Source organism: Schistocerca piceifrons, chromosome 4, assembly GCF_021461385.2.
Source record: "Schistocerca piceifrons isolate TAMUIC-IGC-003096 chromosome 4, iqSchPice1.1, whole genome shotgun sequence".
Lineage (NCBI taxonomy): Eukaryota > Metazoa > Arthropoda > Insecta > Orthoptera > Acrididae > Schistocerca > Schistocerca piceifrons.
This window is the reverse complement of record NC_060141.1, coordinates 150,917,547-150,941,432: the sequence shown is the minus strand read 5'-3', so window position 1 is coordinate 150,941,432 and position 23,886 is coordinate 150,917,547. Positions and strand designations below refer to the sequence as shown.

Genomic DNA, 23,886 nt, shown 5'->3' with positions numbered 1-23,886 from the left:
CTAAAAACTAAATCCTATGACACGACACACATACATCTGTAGAAGAGAGATATAATTATCAATAATCTTGGAAATGAAGTAATGGCAAACAAAGAGAATATGTAGAAAATCATTTCTGAGCTAACTGTTTTTTTTTGCCTATCTATTCTTCTAATATATTGAGGTACTGTGCTTCATATATGGACAAGTATACATACATATTCTGCCCTGACCCATCTCCTGTGAAAGATGTTAAGTTGATCTAAACTATCAGTTCACTTCACGGACTTGATCATATGAGAGGAGAGCGGGAGGGGATTCCTATGTTACACATCATATTTTCATATGAAAAATTGTGCAGATTCTAGAAATTTGCCTCGTACCACTGAATATTACAGTAATTGTCAATTATCACTGTAATAATAGCTTGATGAAATTTTAAAGCATTCCACCATTCCCTGTGAAGGATGTGAGTATTTTTCAAACCAGTTAGTTACTTTGTCTGCATGAGACATAGCTATTGGTGAAAGAAACTCAGAAAGGTAACAATGAGAGTGACACACAGATACAAATTCCACTCAATCCACTGTGGGAATCGACTCAATAAGGCTGGAGCTCTTGTTGGTTATTCTTAGCCTGCAGTCCAGATTGCTAAACTTCAAACAGTGGTGAGATACTGCTGGGGAAAAAAGAATATTTTATATATATAGAATATATTATCAAAGTATGAAAGGAACGAAAACTCCACTGTACCCTTCTAAAGAATGACGACTGTCTTCAGGGAGGCAATAAAATGGAGATATGACAATGGACAGTGGGGCAAGGGAATTAACCATTGATAAAGTTGTCTTCCCTCACATGAATCATGGCTAACCCTACTACAGAAATATTCCCCCATGTAGTTTCTCTGCAATGTATCCAGGTCATGGTTCACTTGTTTCCCTTGCCTACCATCAATAGATGCATCTAAATGTCCATGTTCCATATAAATTTTACATTTTTTAAATATCGTACCACACTGTCATTTGAAAGCTTGAATGCTAGCCTAAAATCCATTTATGGAATTTTTCCCATTTTCTCATTTTCATGTAAAACATTGATTATTAGCCACACATTGCATACTTATGCAATTTTACTGAAGGAAAGGATACCTCTCTCTGTTCCTTCATATGGTGAAATCTCTTATTGTATCAATTTTTTGTGCTCTTTTCACAGGCTTGTTTGTGGTGCATCCCACCATGGATGTCTAGCCCCAAATTACTCCTCGGAAACACAACAGAATCAGCTATTGTGGCCACATCATTAGGTTAACAAAAATCCAAAGACAAGCTCATAGGGCGTGCAGTTTTTTAAAAAGAAGAAGAAGAAGAAGAAGAAGACGACGACGACTTCCGGTACACTTTTAAAACCAGCCCAGGTTGTTGAAAATATTTTTTTCTGAAACTCTCAAAAAGTCCATTTTGTGTTCTCTGAATGAGCATAGCAGAGTTGCTTTGTGAGTTACTGCCAGACTACAGATCCAAAGGTCTGGGATGCAACACCCACCTACTCCTGGGATTTTTTGTGTCATTTATAATTTCTTTCACCTCTGGCAGTGATTTGGTAATTTAAGACCTGTCAAGCTGGACTATGGTTCACAGCCCACATTAAATTGTAAGAAACCCCTACAAGTGGACGAATATATCACTTCAAAGATCAGAGGAAGGCAATGGCATACTTCTTCCAATAGTATGATGCCTAATGAAGTACTATGATGGTCAAACCAATCTCTTCATTGAGGACAGCTTTACTTACTATTTAAAAACGGCACAGAAACATCTATTACACATGTGATTTCTTCAAATTTATGATGATTTGGTGATTCATGGAGATATATTAAGATTAAAATGAATTAATCTTGAACTAGTGGGTTTGTATTCATTCAAAACATCATCTTTCAGCTCTTCAAATTCATAAGCCACTCACTAAAAATGTGTAGTCCACTGATTTTTATTTTCTTCCCAATCCAAATGGTTTGGATTAGAGAAGAAATGGCTTTAGCCTGAAATCATTATAGAGGTGTCCAAGTTGACAGTATACAATCTTCCCTCTTACTGCATCAAGTGACTGCATGGCAATTACAGGTAACACAATTAAGTACCTCAGTGCAGTAACCTGACAGTCACACTCCTGTTCCATATAAAGCTACAGGTCATGCAGCAATCAGTATTTGGCTATGTCTCACTGTCTTGCTTTTGATTTGCTCTTTGGATATTCTTTGTTTGTCAGCTGATGACTTGTGCTTCATACTTGTTTCTGATTTCCATGTTATTGTCATTCACAAATCAACACATCATCCTCACAATTGCATATATTGGTTGGAAGATTGTTGGTAATCACACCACTCTGAAATTTCCTATTTATGATTCCATCGCTACCTCCAGTGATTCATCCACTTGCAGTTATGCTGCTGCCATTTCCAACTACTTCTGTATGACACTATCTTGCCAGATAGTATAGAAATTTCTGAACAAAGCCCATGGTCTTCACTGTTACATACAAATGCCATTAAAACTTTTCTTCATAAGCTTATCAACCCATTTCAGTTCTTGTGCTCCTTCAGATCATATACTGGAGAAAAGGTGCATCTATAACAGCTTTGAATCTCATATAAAATGATGTGACACACTTATAACCATATAACTTTCATATTACTTCCAAGGAGAGCAACTTCACACTGTCATTAATGGTTACAGACTAATCCTGTTTTAAAATAACATTTCTGGTCACATCAAGCTTCCTTAACCCACAATCACTCTTCAGATATTATGCAGATGAGTGTATTGGCTAAGCACCCTGGCCAAACTGGCAATTTTATCAGTTTTTATCATTAGTAGAAACCTCCCTCGAGAGGTTGCTTTTACAAAATATACAGTTAAACACCATAAAAATCCAAACAGGGCACTGAAGGGTACTATTGTTCTCAAAACACAAATTTACAGGCACATTTTTGATTTATGTCCGGCAAAGTATCTATCATAATGATCTGCAGGTGCTCAAAGAACTCAATTGTTTCTTAATATTGAATGAGCTTATTATGAGGTGCTCTGGCATATTTACTGCTTATTAAGTCAAATATGACTCATCACTTGCATCTTTACTGCTGATTATTCACAAGAAGATAAACTCTAAAGCTAACTTACTATTTTAATTAAATGTTTTCCCTGCAATATAATAAAGATGAGGATAAAGACAAGAAAGGTAACGAAATAAATGGGAGAATCAAATCAAATCTTAATTTTGTTATAAGAATACAGAATTATTGCACTATCATTGAGTAAAGTCCTGTCAGTATTTTTGGAAAAGGTGTAAATAACGTCCTGCAGATGACAGTAAATTTCAGATACACAAACAATGTCACAGTAGCAGAGCAAACAAGGTTACTGGTCTACATCAGAAGTGCATTAAAAAGGAACACTATTCTCTTATCCAACACTGATAGTATGTAACCTACTGGAATCATAAAAAAGGGTAACATACATTTAGCCAAAACAGCAAGGTAGCAAATTTGCAAATACATTGTTTTAGGAGAAAAAACTCTTCATCTGAGTCAAATGTTGCAGCACTTACTGCCCTGTTCTAATAACTATTTATCTTACTAATTTATAAATTTTATCATTTCAAATTTGAATTGATTTCTGCAGTCCAGAATGTTTTAATTTCTGAGATATGAGAGATTACATCTTGACAGATTCACAGTTGATTGTAAACTTGACTAACAATTATATAAGTCCATAATTTTATTTTAATAGAACTTGATGAGATGGAAAGCGGCAGGGCAGGTAGCCTGTCTGATGATTAAAAGCCTATTTTTCATTACTTATATCTGAATCAGGCCACTGAATCCTTTGAAGCATTTTTGTTATGCAACTGCTAATTTTTTTTGCTCCATGGATCTAGTGTATTATGTAAAACATTAGTATAGCTACAACAAATAACTTCAGTTAGCATGTTTTGGTCATTTTGTGTCCTTTAGATTAATAATATGAGTGACATAATTCCAAGACCATCAAATCAGACTCGGCCTAAATTTGATCCAGACCTGCCATATTTTCTCCGACCACAAGAATGAGACTGCTACAACTGCACTGAATGTAATTTTGCTTCCAAGTCCTGCTCATAAACACAACTCACCTCCAGTTACCTCTTTGATAAGAAACATAAGATCACTGTTGGCAATGTGGAGTCTGTCCTATGTAGTATGAAGGTAAAATTCTTTCTTTTGGGCATAATCAACTTGGGCACAAAGTTTTCAGATACTCTGCACATGTTTAAATCAATGCATAAAAATACATGAGTAGAATCTTTGTTTATATCAGTCTTTTGGGCATTCTCGCATTATCTGATTTCACATGCTCTTTAAAACAGTTGCACTGTGCATGGAATGCTACCTCCTAATTTGTTTGTAAACCTTCACAAATACTGACCATTTTGGAACTGGTTGAAAAACTCTTTTAGCTGTATTTTCCTTTGCCTCTAATCATATGTCAAAATGTAAGCAATACTTCATTAATAAAATAATGAAACATTTGACAATATTTTTTGCAAGATTTATGTTCAACATCTTCAGTCATCTTGACAAACTAGAAATCCAATGAATGTTTGAAAATCATTTGATTGATGTTATAAATGATAAAACCGATTGGGAGATAAATGATTAAATAGCTTCTAGGATTTTCTCTGAACAGATTCCCTGGACAACCGCTCTGCCTGAATCACCATAATCATACAATTATTTAAGTTGCCTTATTTGCAAACATATATGAGTTCCCTTCTTAGTAGCAAAACTCAAAAAACAAAACATTCAACTGAAAAACCTAAGTGTTTTTCTCTCATCACACAACACTAATCAGTACTGGAACACATCAAATAACAATGCTAGGACCACAGTTATTGAAAGTCATTTTCTAAAAATAATGGCCACTCCTCCCAGTACTCTTTGTATGCTACTATGAGTAACATTTCATCACCTTTCCAATCCTTGAAATAGCCCAGTCATTTTCTTTGACCCTCCTCAACACATTCCTTTGTCAGATAGATATCTCATGGCCAAACGCAATGAAAAGATTTGCTTGTGCGCCTACCTATTCCAGTAACTAAGTCAATGAGTAACACAACGATAACAGAGTAGAAACTCAGGGAAGTGTCTGAAGTTTCTTCTTGCACTTTAGAAAGTGTCACTGTCTATCATCACTACATGCTGAGAAAATTTAAGTTCAGATACTTTTACGACGTAGTTCGTAACTGGAATGGGGAGGTGCATAGGCAAATCTTTTCATTGGGTGTGGTAATGAAGATATGAGCCATATGGCAAAGGAATGAGTTGAGGAGATTCAAAGAAAATGATTGAGCTGTTTTAAGGATTTGGAAGATGATGAAATGGCACTCACAATAATATGTGGAGGGTAGTGGGAAGAATGCCCATTATTTTTGGAAAATAGCTCCAATAATCATAATTTTAGCAGGGATGTTGGTTGATGTATTTCAGTCCAGATTAGGATTGTATGATGAATGTTACAGTTTTTGAGTTCCTGAGAAGAGAAGGCATATGTGCTTGCAAATGCTTAAGTAATTGCAAGGATATGATGGTTCAGTGTAGCTGTCTAGGGAAGCTGTGGAGAGAAAATTCTAGATGTTATTTTAATCACATATCCCCCACCAAGTTTTATTTGTTACAATACAAGGTCTAATAGCTTTGAAATAAATGTTGACTTAAACTGTACATCATGTATGAACTTCATATGTATGATTCACTAAATTTTGTGAATGATGTACTATACTCATATGAAGCCTTAACTTCATTCCTGAACTCACCCTTGTTACATTTGAGAATAGAACTGGTCCCTTATATCAATGAACCAGTATGAATCATGATATGCTGTATATCACAGTCATTTTGGACATCCAGTTTCCTTAATGTAACTTTATCTGCTGGTAGTTGTGTTCAGAACTTTCTCAGGTATGGGAAAGACAAATACTGCCATTCTCTCTATTTGTTTCTAATTGATGGTATCAGCCTAGGTTTCATACCATTTCAGAGACTCTTGTGAAGACATCATTACACTCTCACTGAAAGCATCTTAGAAGTTCTTCATATGTAAGTTTTTAAATTCAGATATCAATATGGGTGACACCTAGTGTGCTACCTTCTTGTGAAATTGGAGTTCATCACACATAATATGTAGAGGTTAACTACTGATAAGTCACAAAGTTGTACATTCTTATTCTGGGTCACTTGGCACTTAATTACACAATGACTTGCAATGTGCAACTTTTTTCAGTAATATCTGACTAAAATGAAAAGCTTGTGGCCCCATAGTCATTCATGTGCAAATTTTTGCCCTGTTTGTGTACTTGCTGTTGTATCTAGCATGGGGCCTGCACCCACTCATCATCACCAAGTTCATCCAAATTTATAGTACGTGGAGGGCTTGGCCAGAAATGTAAGTGACAGAAGTGGGAGCACCAGAAAGCCAAAATATCAATTTTGGCATGGAACAGGTGAGGTAACAGCCATATATGTTACTGTTCTTCCCAGGCTGTGGTTTATGCAGCAGAAAGAGAACGGGAGAGTTAGCCAAGAGTCATGGGGTCGAGGCCCTATGTCACAACATTTTTTTTTCTTCTTTTCTTTACTTTTAGTGTTTATGTTACTTACACTGCATAAAAATCAAAATAATGTAAATATGGTGTATTTATTAGTATTTTTATAAAAGGAATGACAAGAAAGGACAAAACAAAATTTGTGATTGCAAATCACTTTCCAAAAAGGAATTGTAATTCAAGTGTAAAGAACTTTGTTATGGGTAGTTTGCTCTCAAACTGTCCAATAAGAGAGAATCTTTTGTGAATGTAAACCACGTTTGTTTTTCCTACAGAAACTTTAAAACAACCATGTAATTGTAACATGAAGATTACATACTATCACTGTTGAACAAAAGAAAACAGTTCCTATTTAGTGCACTTCTGATTTAGACTGGTAACCATGTTCGCTCTGTTCATGTATCAAACTCAGAAAATTAAAGTGCATGGATTTATTGTCTTAGGGAATCTCTTTGTTTAATCTTTGCACGGTACTGAATCGTTTCACACTTTCCTCTATTATCAGCAAACAGAGGATGCCGCAGGTCCAAAAAATGAAAAATCTATAACTTTTGTATATGTCTAACAATATGCAAGACTGACTGTCATCAGTAGACATGTCTTCACATGTTATGTGGTTTCAGCTGTTAACTCGACTCTAAATTCTTGACAAGCAGAAGACTGTGAATCTAACATTTTTGTGATTACCCTGCTATCCAAACCAACACAATAAAATACTGCCCTCATTCATGATAAAGATAGTTGACCCCTGTCTTAGTTTTTCATCCAAGAGTTCTGTTATTTTCATAAAGTGCTATGAGTAAATTCTAGTTGTTTCTTTACAGTGTCAGGGCTAATTATTTCAAAAGTAAAATAAGAACACTATTTTCAATTACCTTGTCATCAATAAAAAAGAAACACTTAATTTTACATTGTCTTCACATTTTTTCTGTGTATCAGCATTTTAAATTCTTTGTGATTGGGGCATCAGCTATCTTGACACAAATATTTGTAAAAACAGAAGAAACTTTTGTTTTGTTTTCTTAAGATTCAGTAAAGTGTGGGTACTTTAATGTAGCAGTCAGCCATGACCATAAACAAATGAGAAATTATACAGTCTGAGGAGCAAGGAGCGGTAAGGGGGAATAAGCTCTGCGGTCCCCCGAAAGGCTGGTTAGCCTATGCATGTGATCTGTACTTTTGTGAGAGATCATCTGTCCTTCCTGGTGTCATGAGAATCATACTCAAACTCAGTAATGGACCAAGATTGGTCTCAATAACAATTTTAAAACAAGAAAAGAAAATAACAAGCAACACACAACTCAAAGCAATATGGAGTATACGAAACATTCAGTATTGGCTGCCACACAATTGCTTGCTAATTTGGCAGTGTTGTAAGCAAGGAAGTTTAGGTTAGACCTCTACTGGTATCTCATCCTCCCAAAGTTCAAAACACACCTCACCTAAAACTGCAACATTAAAGTGTCCACATAATAACTACTTAGCACGTGTCAGAATGCAGCAGTGCAGAAGGACACAGTGTAAAAAAGCAAGAACACAAAACAAATGGTATAATTCATGCTTTTTCTCTACAGACAAATTTGGTGACAAACCCTACCATAACACATTGTAAGATACTACAAGAGCTATTTGGAAAATAACCTCCATTTGGTTATAAATAAAATACTGAAACAATAAAATTTATTTGAAAAATATTCAAACCATTCCTTACTGTTACTTCTCTACTTACTCACAATTCAGATATTAGCATTTATTACATCTCTTAATAAATTGCCAAATTCCCTCTGCCTTAAATGCTGTTAGCTGAGATTGTAGCCAGCTGATGATAGCACCTTGATGTTCTTCATAGGTGTCCAAGCATTGGGGGTCAAGCCAATTTTTCATGTGCATGGAGAGGTGGAAATCATTTGGAGCAAAGTATAAACTGCAGGGAACATGTTCAACAACCTCTCATTTGAACTTATGCAACAATTTTGAAGTTTGTTGGGAACAGTTTGGTGGAGCATTTCCATCACAACACTGATTGTCAAGAGATCATGTTGCTCATTTTTAATGGCTCTCCTTAGTTTTATTAATGTCTCTTAGTGGACTACTGAAGTGATTGTCCTTCCACATTCCATAAAACCCATAAAAAGAATACTTTGGTGGCCCAAAAAATGGCAGTCATAACTTTTCTAGCTGAGAAGAGTTTGGAATGCCTCCTGACATGAAAACATTTATTCGCTTATTGAACAAACTTTCTTGTGTGACAAAATACCATCTGTTTTGAATTGCTTACAATATGGGATTAATAATATATAAACAGTGGTTGAGCTCATAATGGATAGGTCATGTCTGCATGTGTTTCTCATGCAGTTTTTGTTTTGCCTTTGATGTCATCATACCAGTGTAGGGCCATGTGGGTGATTGGTATGAATTAGCTTTGTGTAAACTTTTAAGTTGGTGTAACATGAAGATGCATTTAGCTAGGATATTGATTCAGGTGTCATTGTGAAGAGCTTGTGGATCACTTATAGAACCCATAGGGAGACAATAAAATATTTGCCAGTATATAAGTGAAAATAGATATTAAACTGAAAATTCAAAATAATGAAAGACATTGCCTCATAGGGCTTTTAAATACAGTCAGAGCTATAGAAAATGCAAGTCAGCAGAAACCCTGCATAAAAATAAATCCAAAAAGCCTGAAAGTCCACTGTTGGATGAATGTGAGAGATACAGTAGTCAAAAATGAGATAAAAGAGATACAAAGTGATTACATAGATGGCCCGTCATGCATACAGCAGCCAGCAACAGTCCAAGCATGTGATTTATCTATTCTGTAACAATTACAGCACTCTGTGTAACCACTGTATTAAATAAACTGATAATTATGAGTAAATTACATATTAATATGAAACATTTGCTATGATTTCATCCTAACATTTTCATGAAAAATCTATGATGTCAACCCAAACTGCACACACAGATTTTTTAATTTTTTGTTTGTTTGTCGGTTGAGTGTGTCAGTGTGCCCTCACGCCACTGAGCCACTGTCAATGGTTTTGTCTTCACATTAGAATGGAAAATCTGTGTTATCTTGGGACATGGTTCAGTGCAGTAGGCGTTTTCTCTCTCCATCTTGTGACAAAAAAGAAAGTCCAGAGAAGTAGTCATATATTGCTCTTTTTAGTTCACAGAAAGGAGTTTTGAAAACTGATAAGCACAGAACTTGTGATACCCTAATTACTTAGTCATGATCTCAAGCAAAACAGCTTTGAGATTTATTGCCATTTAAAACTATTACATAACAGATTTCATATATGGAGAGATTTTGGATTGTAATGTTCATTTTGAAGGACTACAGCTGGCAAACCAGAAACATTGTGGCTTTCACACTTTCACAGATCTAAGCATATCTACCAACTGCATGAGTCACTGTAGTGACAAATATATTCGCCAGTCCCTACTTCCACACTACTTCTCATACTACATAAAAATAGAGGTACTTTCCAAATAGTCCAAATAATAAACTAAACAGAGTTAATTTCTTCATCATGAGAATAACTGACTTACATGACATGAGGTAATAATATTTTGTTGGTGGAATCTCTGGAATATTAGCTCACAAAAAATGTAATAGAAGACAATTTTAATAAATAAATAAAATCACATTCTCACCTACAAATACCCTAGGCTGCTCCGGTACCAGGACACTTTCATCTTCTCGTTCTTCAACTGGTTGAGGAGTGGTAGTAGTGGTGGTTGTAGTCATTGTCATAACAGGTATTGTCTGAGTTGTTGCAGGTCTTGGTCTGTAAGGTGGACGAACAGGTCGGTATGGATATGAAGGTCTAGTTTGGGAACTTGCTGTCTTATTCCTTTCGGGTGCCCTTCTAGGTGCAGATACAAGGTACTGGAAGTAATCTCTGTCAATAGGGTTATTACTGTAAACAGGACCAATAGCTTGTACAGTGACAGTCCATGATGTTGCTTTTCCTTGGCCATTGTAAGCCTGACATGTGTAAGGCCCTAGTTGTCTCAAGGCAACAGATCTGACAAACAAGGAGTAGTCACGCCGTTGCTCATACTGCTCTGAACTGAGAGGCAGCAAGCGTTCACCACGCCACCAGGTTACAGAAGGCCTGGGCCAGCCAACAGCATAACAGTGGAGAGAAGTAGGAGCTCCCAATGTCACCACTACGTATGTACTGTCTTCACCAATTATCTCAGCTGGCCGTGGATGAGGATCTACAATACAGTGTTAGTTGAAAAATCTCATGCTTAGCAACATTCCAGTTAGTCTTATAAATAGTGCACTTGTGTAAATGTGAGAAAGTTCTTATCTGACTTTAGTACCAAATGAGAAAAAGTCTTGCATCTTTTTTTAGGTGGAGAAGCAATTTAAGCAGCAGATTTTTTATACTTTGGTTATAAAATTATGAACAGCTAGTTAAGCTGTTGCCATTAAGCAAGAGTGGCATGAGAATTTAGATTTTCAAGATTTTTTCTTTATAAAGGCAAAGTAGCATTATAATGACAGTGAATTAATTTTACATGTTCCTTTCGGATCATGTGGACTCTTAATCATAGCAAAATTGAGATCAATAGTTCCACCTCACATGTACACAATGGCACTTCCATTAATAAAATGTAAAAACATGCTTTAATACGAGAATAGTTATTATAGTACCAGAAAAATTTGAAGGAAGAAATATCAGTTAGAAGAAAAGAAACCGTAACTTCTCCATGCCCTGCAACAAATCAAATTTTGTTATTGATCATGTTATATCATCTTAAAGAATACTATAAAGCCACAGTATAATGTTAGTTAACATTTTACTGTTTTCTGAAATAAGAGAGGCACTAAAATTGACACTTTAAGTATGGACAATTTTGTTATAAGTAGCAAATAATATTATAGCACTCCCCTTCAAGTTTTGTTATACGAAAATCTTACATTTCCTAAGACCAATTTGAAATTAATTTTTTACAGTATAATGAATAATGTCATCAATTACAAAACAGTATCAAAATGTAGAAGACATGAGTACCTATGGCATAAGCTTTCCATAAGAAAAGTCATCTTTATCCGAGCGTATTACACTGCCATGACAACAACACAAAATGTACAACTGTAATAGTGTTTTTGTCCTTGGATGGATTCCACCTTGAGCAAACACAATTTTCTCTTCATTTCACCCAAATAGGTTTCACTGAAGTTAAAGCATCAGTTTTTTTTATTTTCTTTCTATCAAATAACAGGAAAAATCAAACAATGGAAAATACAGGACGGAATGTAACAATATTACGAAAGGGATAGTTGTACTCATCCTAAAGCAGAGATGCTCAGTTGCAGATAGTCACAACAAAAGAATTGTCAGAAAGTGAGCTTTCGGCCAACAAGGCCTTTGTTGGAAATAGAGAACACACACACACACACACACACACACACACACACACACACAAACACACACACACACACACTTCTTTTTTTAACAAAGGAAATTTATGACTCAGAATGTTCAACTTTGAAGTTCTCTATGGTTACAGATAACAAACTGTGAAGGAAAACCAGCTACAAAGCAAAACACAGAAACCACAGCATATGTTAACAAACCAGATATAAAAATTTTTGTCTGTTTTCAGGTTACTGAAGGCTTTTCTTAAAAACTGATATTCTATAAGTACAGATAGTAATGAGCAATTTTCCTATTATTTAACAGAAATAAAATAAAAAGCCCATTGATGATGCTGTAACTTCAGTGAAACTGAGTGAAAAGAAGAAAAAATTGTGTTTGTTGAAGGTGGAACCTATCCAAGAACAAATTTATTTGTAAACAAACACAACATGACAGTGAGGTTGAGCATCAAGATGAATAACTGAGTATTTTGTCAAAAGATAAGAGAAATGCCACAAGTATATAAATGGCAGTTCATTATTTCAGATATTGAGAAATTCAAATTAAAAAAGGATGTTTCCATATTTACTATGAAAGATGAAATGCCAACACTTAGTGTATGCTAGCATTGTTACAGAGCTGGTACCAATGAAACTGTGATAGCTCTAAAGTATCTGAAGACAAACTGTTGAAAATGAAAGGATGAGGACAGCAATGATGCATACAGTACACTGTTATAAGATGAAATAATATCAGGACAAACTTTTCTTGTTTTTTCACACTCCTTGTTTCAGTCTTGATTAGTGTAGTGCATAGTGTCTGTATAGTTAATCTTCAAAACAACAATGAGACAAAGCTAAATACTGGCACCTAATCTGCTTTAGAAGAAAAACTGAAATGCAGAGCCAGGAAAAATTTGGAAAATGGCACAGGATAGAGTTGGGGAGAGAAATAATTTAAATATAATGCAACCATCAAAGGTGTCAGTGCAAAGGTAAAATTCTCATATGGATTAAAATTTACTAGATGCAATTAATTTGGAAATAAATTAAATACACATTTGTTAATCTATTTGATTATTTATTCTAGAGGGAAACATTCCATGTAGGAAAAATATATCTAAAAACAAAGATGATGAGACTTACCAAACAAAAGCGCTGGCAGGTCGATAGACACACAAACAAACACATACATACACACAAAATTCTAGCTTTCGCAACCAACGGCTGCTTCGTCAGGAAAGAGGGAAGGAGAGGGAAAGACGAAAGGATGTGGGTTTTAAGGGAGAGGGTAAGGAGTCATTCCAATCCCGGGAGCGGAAAGACTTACCTTAGGGGGAAAAAAGGATGGGTATACACTCGTGCACACACACACACATATCCATCCACACATATACAGACACAAGCAGACATATTAAAAGGCAAAGAGTTTGGGCAGAGATGTCAGTCGAGGCGGAAATGCAGAGGCAAAGATGTTGTTGAATGACGGGTGAGATATGAGTGGCGGCAACTTGAAATTAGTGGAGATTGAGGCCTGGTAGATAATGGGAAGAGAGGATATATTGAAGGGCAAGTTCCCATCTCTGGAGTTCGGATAGGTTGGTGTTAGTGGGAAGTATCCAGATAACCCAGACGGTGTAACACTGTGCCAAGACGTGCTGGCCGTGCACCAGGGCATGTTTAGCCACAGGGTGATCCTCATTACCAACAAACACTGTCTGCGTGTGTCCATTCATGCGAATGGACATTTTGTTGCTGGTCATTCCCACATAGAATGCGTCACAGTGTAGGCAAGTCAGTTGGTAAATCACGTGGGTGCTTTCACACGTGGCTCTGCCTTTGATCGTGTACACCTTCCGGGTTACAGGACTGGAGCAAGTGGTGGTGGGAGGGTGCATGGGACAGATTTTACACCGGGGCCGGTTACAAGGGTAGGAGCCAGAGGGTAGGGAAGGTGGTTTGGGGATTTCATAGGGATGAACTAAGAGGTTACGAAGGTTAGGTGGACGGCGGAAAGGCACTCTTGGTGGAGTGGGGAGGATTTCATGAAGGATGGATTTCATTTCAGGGCAGGATTTGAGGAAGTCGTATCCCTGCTGGAGAGCCACATTCAGTGTCTGATCCAGTCCTGGAAAGTATCCTGTCACAAGTGGGGCACTTTTGTGGTTCTTCTGTGGGAGGTCCTGGGTTTGAGGGGGTGAGGAAGTGGCTCTGGTTATTTGCTTCTGTACCAGGTCAGGAGGGTAGTTGCGGGATGCGAAAGCTGTTATCAGGTTGTTGGTGTAATGGTTCAGGGATACCGGACTGGAGCAGATTCGTTTGCCACGAAGACCTAGGCCGTAGGGAAGGGACCGTTTGATGTGGAATGGGTGGCAGCAATCATAATGGAGGTACTGTTGCTTGTTGGTGGGTTTGATGTGGACGGACGTGTGAAGCTGGCCATTGGACAGATGGAGGTCAACGTCAAGGAAAGTGGCATGGGATTTGGAGTAGGACCAGGTGAATCTGATGGAACCAAAGGAGTTGAGGTTGGAGAGGAAATTCTGGAGTTCTTCTTCACTGTGAGTCCAGACCATGAAGATGTCATCAATAAATCTGTACCAAACTTTGGGTTGGCAGGCCTGGGTAACCAAGAAGGCTTCCTCTAAGAGACCCATGAATAGGTTGGCGTACGAGGGGGCCATCCTGGTACCCATGGCTGTTCCCTTTAATTGTTGGTATGTCTGGCCTTCAAAAGTGAAGAAGTTGTGGGTCAGGATGAAGCTGGCTAAGGTAATGAGGAAAGAGGTTTTAGGTAGGGTTGCAAGTGGTCGGCGTGAAAGGAAGTGCTCCATCGCAGCGAGGCCCTGGACGTGCGGAATATTTGTGTATAAGGAAGTGGCATCAATGGTTACAAGGATGGTTTCCAGGGGTAACAGATTGGGTAAGGATTCCAGGCGTTCGAGAAAGTGTCGGTGCCTTTGATGAAGGATGGGAGACTGCATGTAATGGGTTGAAGGTGTTGATTTACGTAGGCAGAGATACGTTCTGTGGGGGCTTGGTAACCAGCTACAATGGGGCGGCCGGGATGATTGGGTTTGTGAATTTTAGGAAGAAGGTAGGGGTGCGGAGTGTCGGTGGGCTCAGGAGGTTGATGGAGTCAGGTGAAAGGTTTTGTAGGGGGCCTAAGGTTCTGAGGATTCCTTGAAGCTCATCCTGGACATCAGGAATGGGATTACCTTGGCAAACTTTGTATGTGGTGTTGTCTGAAAGCTGACGCAGTCCCTCAGCCACATACTCCCGACGATCAAGTACCACGGTCGTGGAACCCTTGTCCGCCGGAAGAATGATGATGGATCGGTCAGCCTTTAGATCACAGATAGCCTGGGCTTCAGCAGTGGTGATGTTGGGAGTAGGATTAAGGTTTTTTAAGAAGGATTGAGAGGCAAGGCTGGAAGTCAGAAATTCCTGGAAGGTTTGGAGAGGGTGATTTTGAGGAAGAGGAGGTGGGTCCCGCTGTGACAGAGGACGGAAATGTTCCAGGCAGGATTCAATTTGGATAGTGTCTTGGGAAGTTGGATCATTAAGAATAGGATTAGGATCATTTTTCTTTGTGGCAAAGTGATATTTCCAGCAGAGAGTACGAGTGTAGGACAGTAAATCTTTGACGAGGGCTGTTTGGTTGAATTTGGGAGTGGGGCTGAAGGTGAGGCCTTTGGATAGGACTGAGGTTTCGGATTGGGAGAGAGGTTTGGAGGAAAGGTTAACTACTGAATTAGGGTGTTGTGGTTCCAGATTGTGTTGATTGGAATTTTGAGGTTTTGGAGGGAGTGGAGCTGGAAGTGGGAGATTGAGTAGATGGGAAGACTGGGTTTGTGTGCAATGAGAGGAGGTTGAGGTTTGCTGGAAAGGTTGTGAAGGGTGAGTGAGTTGCCTTTCCGGAGGTGGGAAACCAGGAGATTGGATAGTTTTTTGAGGTGGAGGGTGGCATGCTGTTCTAATTTGTGGTTGGCCTGTAGGAGGATGCTCTGAACAGCCGGTGTGGATGTGGGAGAGGAAACATTGAGGACTTTTATTAAGGATCCTATTCTTCATGGTCTGGACTCACAGTGAAGAAGAACTCCAGAATTTCCTCTCCAACCTCAACTCCTTTGGTTCCATCAGATTCACCTGGTCCTACTCCAAATCCCATGCCACTTTCCTTGACGTTGACCTCCATCTGTCCAATGGCCAGCTTCACACGTCCGTCCACATCAAACCCACCAACAAGCAACAGTACCTCCATTATGATAGCTGCCACCCATTCCACATCAAACAGTCCCTTCCCTACGGCCTAGGTCTTCGTGGCAAACGAATCTGCTCCAGTCCGGAATCCCTGAACCATTACACCAACAACCTGATAACAGCTTTCGCATCCCGCAACTACCCTCCCGACCTGGTACAGAAGCAAATAACTAGAGCCACTTCCTCACCCCCTCAAACCCAGGACCTCCCACAGAAGAACCACAAAAGTGGCCCACTTGTGACAGGATACTTTTTGGAACTGGATCGGACTCTGAATGTGGCTCTCCAGCAGGGATACGACTTCCTCAAATCCTGCCCTGAAATGAAATCCATCCTTCATGAAATCCTCCCCACTCCACCAAGAGTGTCTTTCCGCCGTCCACCTAACCTTCGTAACCTCTTAGTTCATCCCTATGAAATCCCCAAACCACCTTCCCTACCCTCTGGCTCCTACCCTTGTAACCGGCCCCGGTGTAAAACCTGTCCCATGCACCCTCCCACCACCACTTGCTCCAGTCCTGTAACCCGGAAGGTGTACACGATCAAAGGCAGAGCCACGTGTGAAAGCACCCACAAGATTTACCAACTGACCTGCCTACACTGTGACGCATTCTATGTGGGAATGACCAGCAACAAAATGTCCATTCGCATGAATGGACACAGGCAGACAGTGTTTGTTGGTAATGAGGATCACCCTGTGGCTAAACATGCCCTGGTGCACGGCCAGCACATCTTGGCACAGTGTTACACCATCCGGGTTATCTGGATACTTCCCACTAACACCAACCTATCTGAACTCCGGAGATGGGAACTTGCCCTTCAATATATCCTCTCTCCTCGTAATCCACCAGGCCTCAATCTCCGCTAATTTCAAGTTGCCGCCACTCATACCTCACCTGTCATTCAACAACATCTTTGCCTCTGCACTTCCGCCTCGACTGACATCTCTGCCCAAACTCTTTGCCTTTTAATATGTCTGCTTGTGTCTGTATATGTGTGGATGGATATGTGTGTGTGTGCGCGAGTGTATACCCATCCTTTTTTCCCCCTAAGGTAAGTCTTTCCGCTCCCGGGATTGGAATGACTCCTTACCCTCTCCCTTAAAACCCACATCCTTTCGTCTTTCCTTCTCCTTCCCTCTTTCCTGACGAAGCAGCCGTTGGTTGCGAAAGCTAGAATTTTGTGTGTATGTTTGTGTTTGTTTGTGAGTCTATCGACCTGCCAGCGCTTTTGTTTGGTAAGTCTCATCATCTTTGTTTTTTGATTATGTATTCTGAAGCAAATGGAGTTGAAAGGGCAGGAGTGTACAATGGAAACAGTGACTCTTTAATTTATTGTTAATTAGAGTTGCAATCATAAAAAAGCACAAAAAAGATGCAACAGTCATTCGTCTATCAGTGAAAAAACCATTGGTGGGAGCAATAGTTGTATGTAAAAACAGAGTGGAATAGCAAAGAGATGGAGGGCTGTGTTGTGTGAATTGATACTAAAGGATTTTAGCACACAAATACTGATACAGCAAAATCATATTCAAGTAAGCAAACCATATCTGTCAGCTCCAGAAATTCAGACACAACTGACAGAAGAAAAAGATGAATCCCATTACCTGTAACCCAGTTGCTTCAATTGCTTAAAACATGCAAAATATTGTTATGAAACATGCTCCACATAGAAGACCAGCAACCAGAATATTCTTGTACTAAAGAATATTTTTTAAATTCATCCACTATATACAGAACAGGAACTTTCTTCTGTGTTATTCATAACTTACATTATAGTCTCAGACTTGAAATGTTAACAGTCTACCACAATATACAAACATGCATTAAGCAGTATCAATATTGTAAATAAAACAGCTAAAAGAAAGAGTGTTATGAGAAAAGTATCCGTAGATTTCAATACTCATCAGAAAACAGAAACATCAGATTATATTATGTTTTATAATGAGGATGCTATTGAGATAATTCTGGAAAAAAAACTTTTGATGACCTCACTCAGCACCTGCAGTGCACAGATTGTGGAATTAAAATTATGGAATGTGATCTCTCAGACCAAAAATGTCACAAAGTTTTCTTCTTCTTGGCAACATATGAACTATAGTAGAAACATATGTTATAACAGAGGATTGTAGAGAATGATCTTTAGTTTAAATGTTCCATTTGATCTTTATATATAAAATAAGTTTGACATGCATATTTCCAGTTCTTCTTAAAAAAGAAGGGAGGGAATTTGGAGTTTAAATCTTATTACACTGCTTCTTACTGTACCTGTCACTTTTAGATGAGTTTCCTTCTGAGCTGGTTGGCCTATGCCATTGTCAGCAGTGCAGATGTAGACACCTGCATCAGAACGATACAGACCTATAATCTGCAAAGATCCATCCAACAACAGTCTGTATCGCCCACTCGATCCATCAATCTGAAATAAGATCATATTCAGAAAATTATCAGCTGCAGTTTTTTAATGAATGTTTAATATTAGATATCTAATTAGAATATTATGCAGTTCAGCACATATTCTGGTGAACGTAATTTCTGTGCTGATCGGACACCTACAGATGCAGTAGTGTATTACGTACAATGTTTCTTAAAGAGACTGTGTCCCACTGTACTGCACCATCTTCAGAAAATACTTCTTGCAGCCAAACACATTAGTGACATGACTGGACACATGGAGGAGCTGTTTGTGAACAATTTCAAACAATTTTTTCCAACTGTATAAAGGACTTTGCTTTGTACAAAGGACAGCAATGCAGACTTTTTTAAAATAAGTTCTGCTGTGGTCACTATTGCAATACCAGATATTACAGTGTGGAAACAATAAACAAAATTAAGGAAAGGCAGCAGCTCAACTATGGCTGCCATATACACACATCAAAAAAAGTTTTGCATCAACCCTGTTCCCAGACCTCCTGAAGATAGACGTTGACTGTGGATAATGTATCACAGACACAGTCCCTTTGACTATTCAGAGATGTCACTAAACTCGCCCAAAGGTATAAACAACTATGCATGAGCAGCGCTAATTTGATGGAGGGAGTCTGACAGCTGACCAGTTGCAGTCATTCCACCAGGAAGGAGGTACATGGCTTTTGTTGTCTGTAGTTCAGCCATGCCTAGATGGTCAATACCATGGCTCGATCACGTCTGCATTGTTACTTTGTGCCAGGAAGGGCTCCCAACAAGGGAAGTGCCCAGGCGTCACAGAGTGAACCAAAGCAATGTTGTTAGGACATGGAGGAGATACAGAGAGATAGGAACTGTCGACAACATGCCTTGCTCAGTCCGCCCAAGGGCTACTACTGCAGTAGATGACTGCTGCCTATGGATTATGGCTCAGAGGAACCCTGACAGCCACACCACCATGTTGAATAATGCTTTCTGTGCAGCTACAGGATGCCTTGTTAAGACTCAAACTGTGCGCAATAGGCTGCATTATGCGCAACTTCACTCCCGACCTCCATGGTGAGGTCCATCTTTGCAACCACGACCCTATGCAGCAAGGTATGATGGACCCAACAACATGCCGAATGGACCGCTCAGGATTGTCATCATGTTCTCTTCTCCAATAAGTGTCACATATGCCTTCAACCAGACAATCATCAGAGACATGTTTGGAGGCAACCCGGTCAGGCTGAACGCCTTAGACACACTGTCCAACAAGTGCAGCAAAGTGGAGGTTCCCTGCTGTTTTGGGGTGGCATTATGTAGGGCCGACGTATGCCACTAGTGGTCATGGAAGGCGCCATAGAGGCTGTATGATACATGAATGCCACCCTCTGACCAATAGTGCAACCACATCAGCAGCATATTGATGAGGCATTTGTCTTCATGGATGACAATTTGCGCCCCCATCATGCACATCTTGTGAATGACTTCCTTCAGGATAACAATATTGCTCAACTAGAGTGGCCAGCAAGTTCTCCAGACATGTACCCTATTTAACATGCCTGGGATAGATTGAGAAGGGCTGTTTATGGACAACATGACCCACGAACCACTCTGAGGGATCCATGCCAAATCGCCATTGAGGAGTGGGACAATCTGGACCAACAGTGCCTTGATGAACTTATGAATATTATGCTATGTCAAATAAAATGCAGGCATGCATCAATGAAAGAGGGCATGCTACTGGGTATTAGAGGTACTGGTGTGTACAGCAATCTGGACCACCACTTCTAAAGGCCTCGCTGTATCGTGGTACAACATGCAATTTGTGGTTTTCATGGGCAATAAAAAGGGCGGAAATGATGTTTATGTTGATCTCTATTGTTGCAATTTTCTGTACAGGTTCCGGAACTCTCAGAACCAAGGTGATGCAAAACTTTTTTTGATGTGTGTAGAAACACCTATAACATTGAGACTTTATTCATTTTTGAACTATCATTTTTTTTGCAGTGCAGGTTCACTCTCTCATGTACATGGACATTCAAGTCTGGCCACTAATCTGAAGTTCACTGTGTATAATTTAAAACAAAGTTATTATCTTCAATGGAGGTAGAATTTATGAATATGTTCATCTGAATATGCTGTGCAGCTAAAATCAGATGAGCACATGTTGTATGATGTTCAGCTCTGCATCCAAGGGCATTTAACTTCTTGCACAGTGTCTTAATATCACAGAGTTGTTTTCCTTCAAAATAGAGAGAACTGGTGAAGTTCATGTGGTCAGTGTTTTAGGGTACTACAAAGCTCAGCATTCCATCAGGGAGATTTCACAGGATTTACATTCCCCAAAAGCACTTTTGCTGATGTTATTGCATGCTACACATTAACACTCCACTTGATGATAACTTCAGCACTTTATTTGTCTGTGTTTCATAGAACTGTGAAAGTATAACAGTTCGCAAGTCACACTGCCTGAAAAAAATGTGAAGAATTGGAGGAGAAAATGAAATGGAACTTCAGAGATTGTGATATTATTTCAGTGAGAAGAAATAAAAGTCAAATTTACAAAGAACTTGGCAGTATGAGCCTCTTATCAGTAAAACACTGCACGACCTCTGTCATGGATGGATGAACTGATTTGATTGGGAAGGGTGTCATAAAACTTGATCCTCTTCTGCAGTAAGCTGGTCCACATTGACGTATTCAGTTTTTGATGTGTATACTGACACCAGGATGGAAATGACATCTGAGTTAGTCCCACACATGTTACATTGGCGACAGGTCTGACGATCATGCTGGTCACGGGAGTAGCTCAACATCACGCAGACAATTCACAGGTACATGTGCCAAGTGTGGAGTGGTATTGTCGTTTCAAAAAATGGCACCATGATACTGTCACATGAGATGTAAAACACGAGAATGCAGGTTGTCCATCATATACCATTGTTCTGTCAGGTTTCCCTGAATCCCTGAATCACCAACAGTCATAGCCTGAAGTCATACTTGATGGCTCTCCACACCATGATTCCAGGAGTAACATCACTGTGCCTATCCAAAACACTGGAAGCATGGGACTTCCCACCACGTAGCCACAGTCACCAACAATTGTCATCCACAGTTGTGCAAAATCGCCATTCTTAGCTGAACACAATATGATGTCTTTCATCAGCATTCCATGTTTCTCGATCACAGTTCCACTCCAAATGCAATTGTTTGTGTTGTGACGTCAATGGCAGCCTTTATGTGGGATGGTAATTCCCTATCCTGGATGTTGCTAGTCTCTGAGCAATGATGCAGGATGATACAGAATCTTGCATGGAGTCCATTACATGTTCTTGGATGGCAGGTGCAAATGTGAAGGGGTTACAATGTGTTTGGTGTATAATATGGTGAGCCTCCCTTATGGTGGTCAGACATGCTCAATTGTAACCCTGACGAATAGTATGCCTGCCCTCACATTCCCATGCAGTGCAACACCGAACTGTGTGTGTGTTTTTTGTAAGTTGTGGCTTATTTGTCTCATGACATACATTTATAATCCACAGGCTCTGGGTACAGGTGACATGTCAAAAATTTACATTACAGTTGAAATAATGTTTTACAATAACAGAAATTATATATGAATGAAACTGCACAGGCTGAGAGGGTGCTTGTTATTATTTCAGTGCTTACAAAATAAGAATAAAATTGTAGACATGTTTGGTTATCTCACTGGCCACAAGAGTACCTCAACATCATGCAAACAGTTCACAGACATAAACCACGTGTGGACATGCATTGTTGTTGTTGTTGTTGTGGTCTTCAGTCCTGAGACTGGTTTGATGCAGCTCTCCATGCTACTCTATCCTGTGCAAGCTTCTTCATCTCCCAGTACCTACTGCAACCTACATCCTTCTGAATCTGCTTAGTGTATTCATCTCTTGGTCTCCCCCTATGATTTTTACCCTCCACACTGCCCTCCAATACTAAATTGGTGATCCCTTGATGCCTTAGAACATGTCCTACCAACCGATCCCTTCTTCTGGTCAAGTTGTGCCACAAACTTCTCTTCTCCCCAATCCTATTCAATACTTCATCATTAGTTATGTGATCTACCCATCTAATCTTCAGCATTCTTCTGTAGTACCACATTTAAAAAGCTTCTATTCTCTTCTTGTCCAAACTATTTACCGTCCATGTTTCACTTCCATACATGGCTACACTCCATACAAATACTTTCAGAAATAACTTCCTGACACTTAAATCTATACTCGATGTTAACAAATTTCTCTTCTTCAGAAACGCTTTCCTTGCCATTGCCAGTCTACATTTTATATCCTCTCTACTTCGTTTATCATCAGTTATTTTGCTCCCCAAATAGCAAAACTCCTTTATTACTTTAAGTGTCTCATTTCCTATGACACAAAATATTGCAGGGAGTCTATACTTGTTCTCAGATGCCAGGTACAGATATGAAGGGGTTACAGGATGCCTGGTGCACAGTACGGTGATCATCCATTGTGGTGATTAGATATGATTGACTGGAAACATGACAACTATGCCTGGAATCACATTCCCACACAGTCAAACATGAGACCACTGTCACATCTGAGTGCCCCACAAATCTGGATACTACGCAATTTGACCAGCCAGCCTAATGGAGTCCAATAATTAGGTGCCTTCCAAATTCTGTCAGGTGCTTATAATCTCCACAAGAGTACACAGCATCTCTGTGTCCTTCACAGTGACCACTTAACATCCAATGCTGTTAAGCCTCATTATATACTCCACCAAGTCTGGGAAAAGCACTAAACATGAACAACACTGATGCACTCTGGTGGCTGTTTTCTCACAGAGAACTGAAACTCTAATAATTTCCTTCATATCACTAGCTTGATTAATGACCAGCTTTTAAGTTCCATCTTAGTGTGCCTCACAAAATAGGAATGTATTCCTTTTCAGTTAGTGCTTGACCTTCTGTCACATCTGAATGCCCCAAAAATTTGGATATTGTACAATTGACCAGCCAGTCAAATGGAACCCAAACTGAGCCTCTTTCACGTTCTGCCAAAGAGAAACATTCAATTTTACAACTTACAAAAGCTTTTTTAAAATAAAAAACACCATAGTGCCCAATTTCCTTTACTTACTTATTTGGAACATATGAGACAAATTTGTGGCTGGATTTCTGCCAAATCACAATTTTACTCTTATTGACTAAAGTTCTTCTCCTAAGTACAAGTTGATCAGATGGTG

At 39.1% G+C, this 23,886-nt stretch overlaps 1 protein-coding gene across 3 annotated transcripts in view; it reads right to left on the bottom strand.

Moving 5' to 3' along the window:
• Window positions 1–23,886, bottom strand: part of LOC124796273 (papilin) — a 259,683-nt gene that overhangs the window by 31,869 nt on the left and 203,928 nt on the right. For 2 of the 3 annotated variants that reach the window (XM_047260387.1, XM_047260386.1), the window contains exons 32-33: window positions 18,532–18,682; window positions 10,282–10,851 (exon numbers count right to left, since the gene is read on the bottom strand). In XM_047260387.1, the coding sequence (XP_047116343.1) occupies window positions 10,282–10,851; window positions 18,532–18,682 (721 nt within the window). The remainder of the gene's footprint in view (window positions 1–10,281; window positions 10,852–18,531; window positions 18,683–23,886) is intronic. The other variant, XM_047260389.1, reaches the window with a different exon arrangement.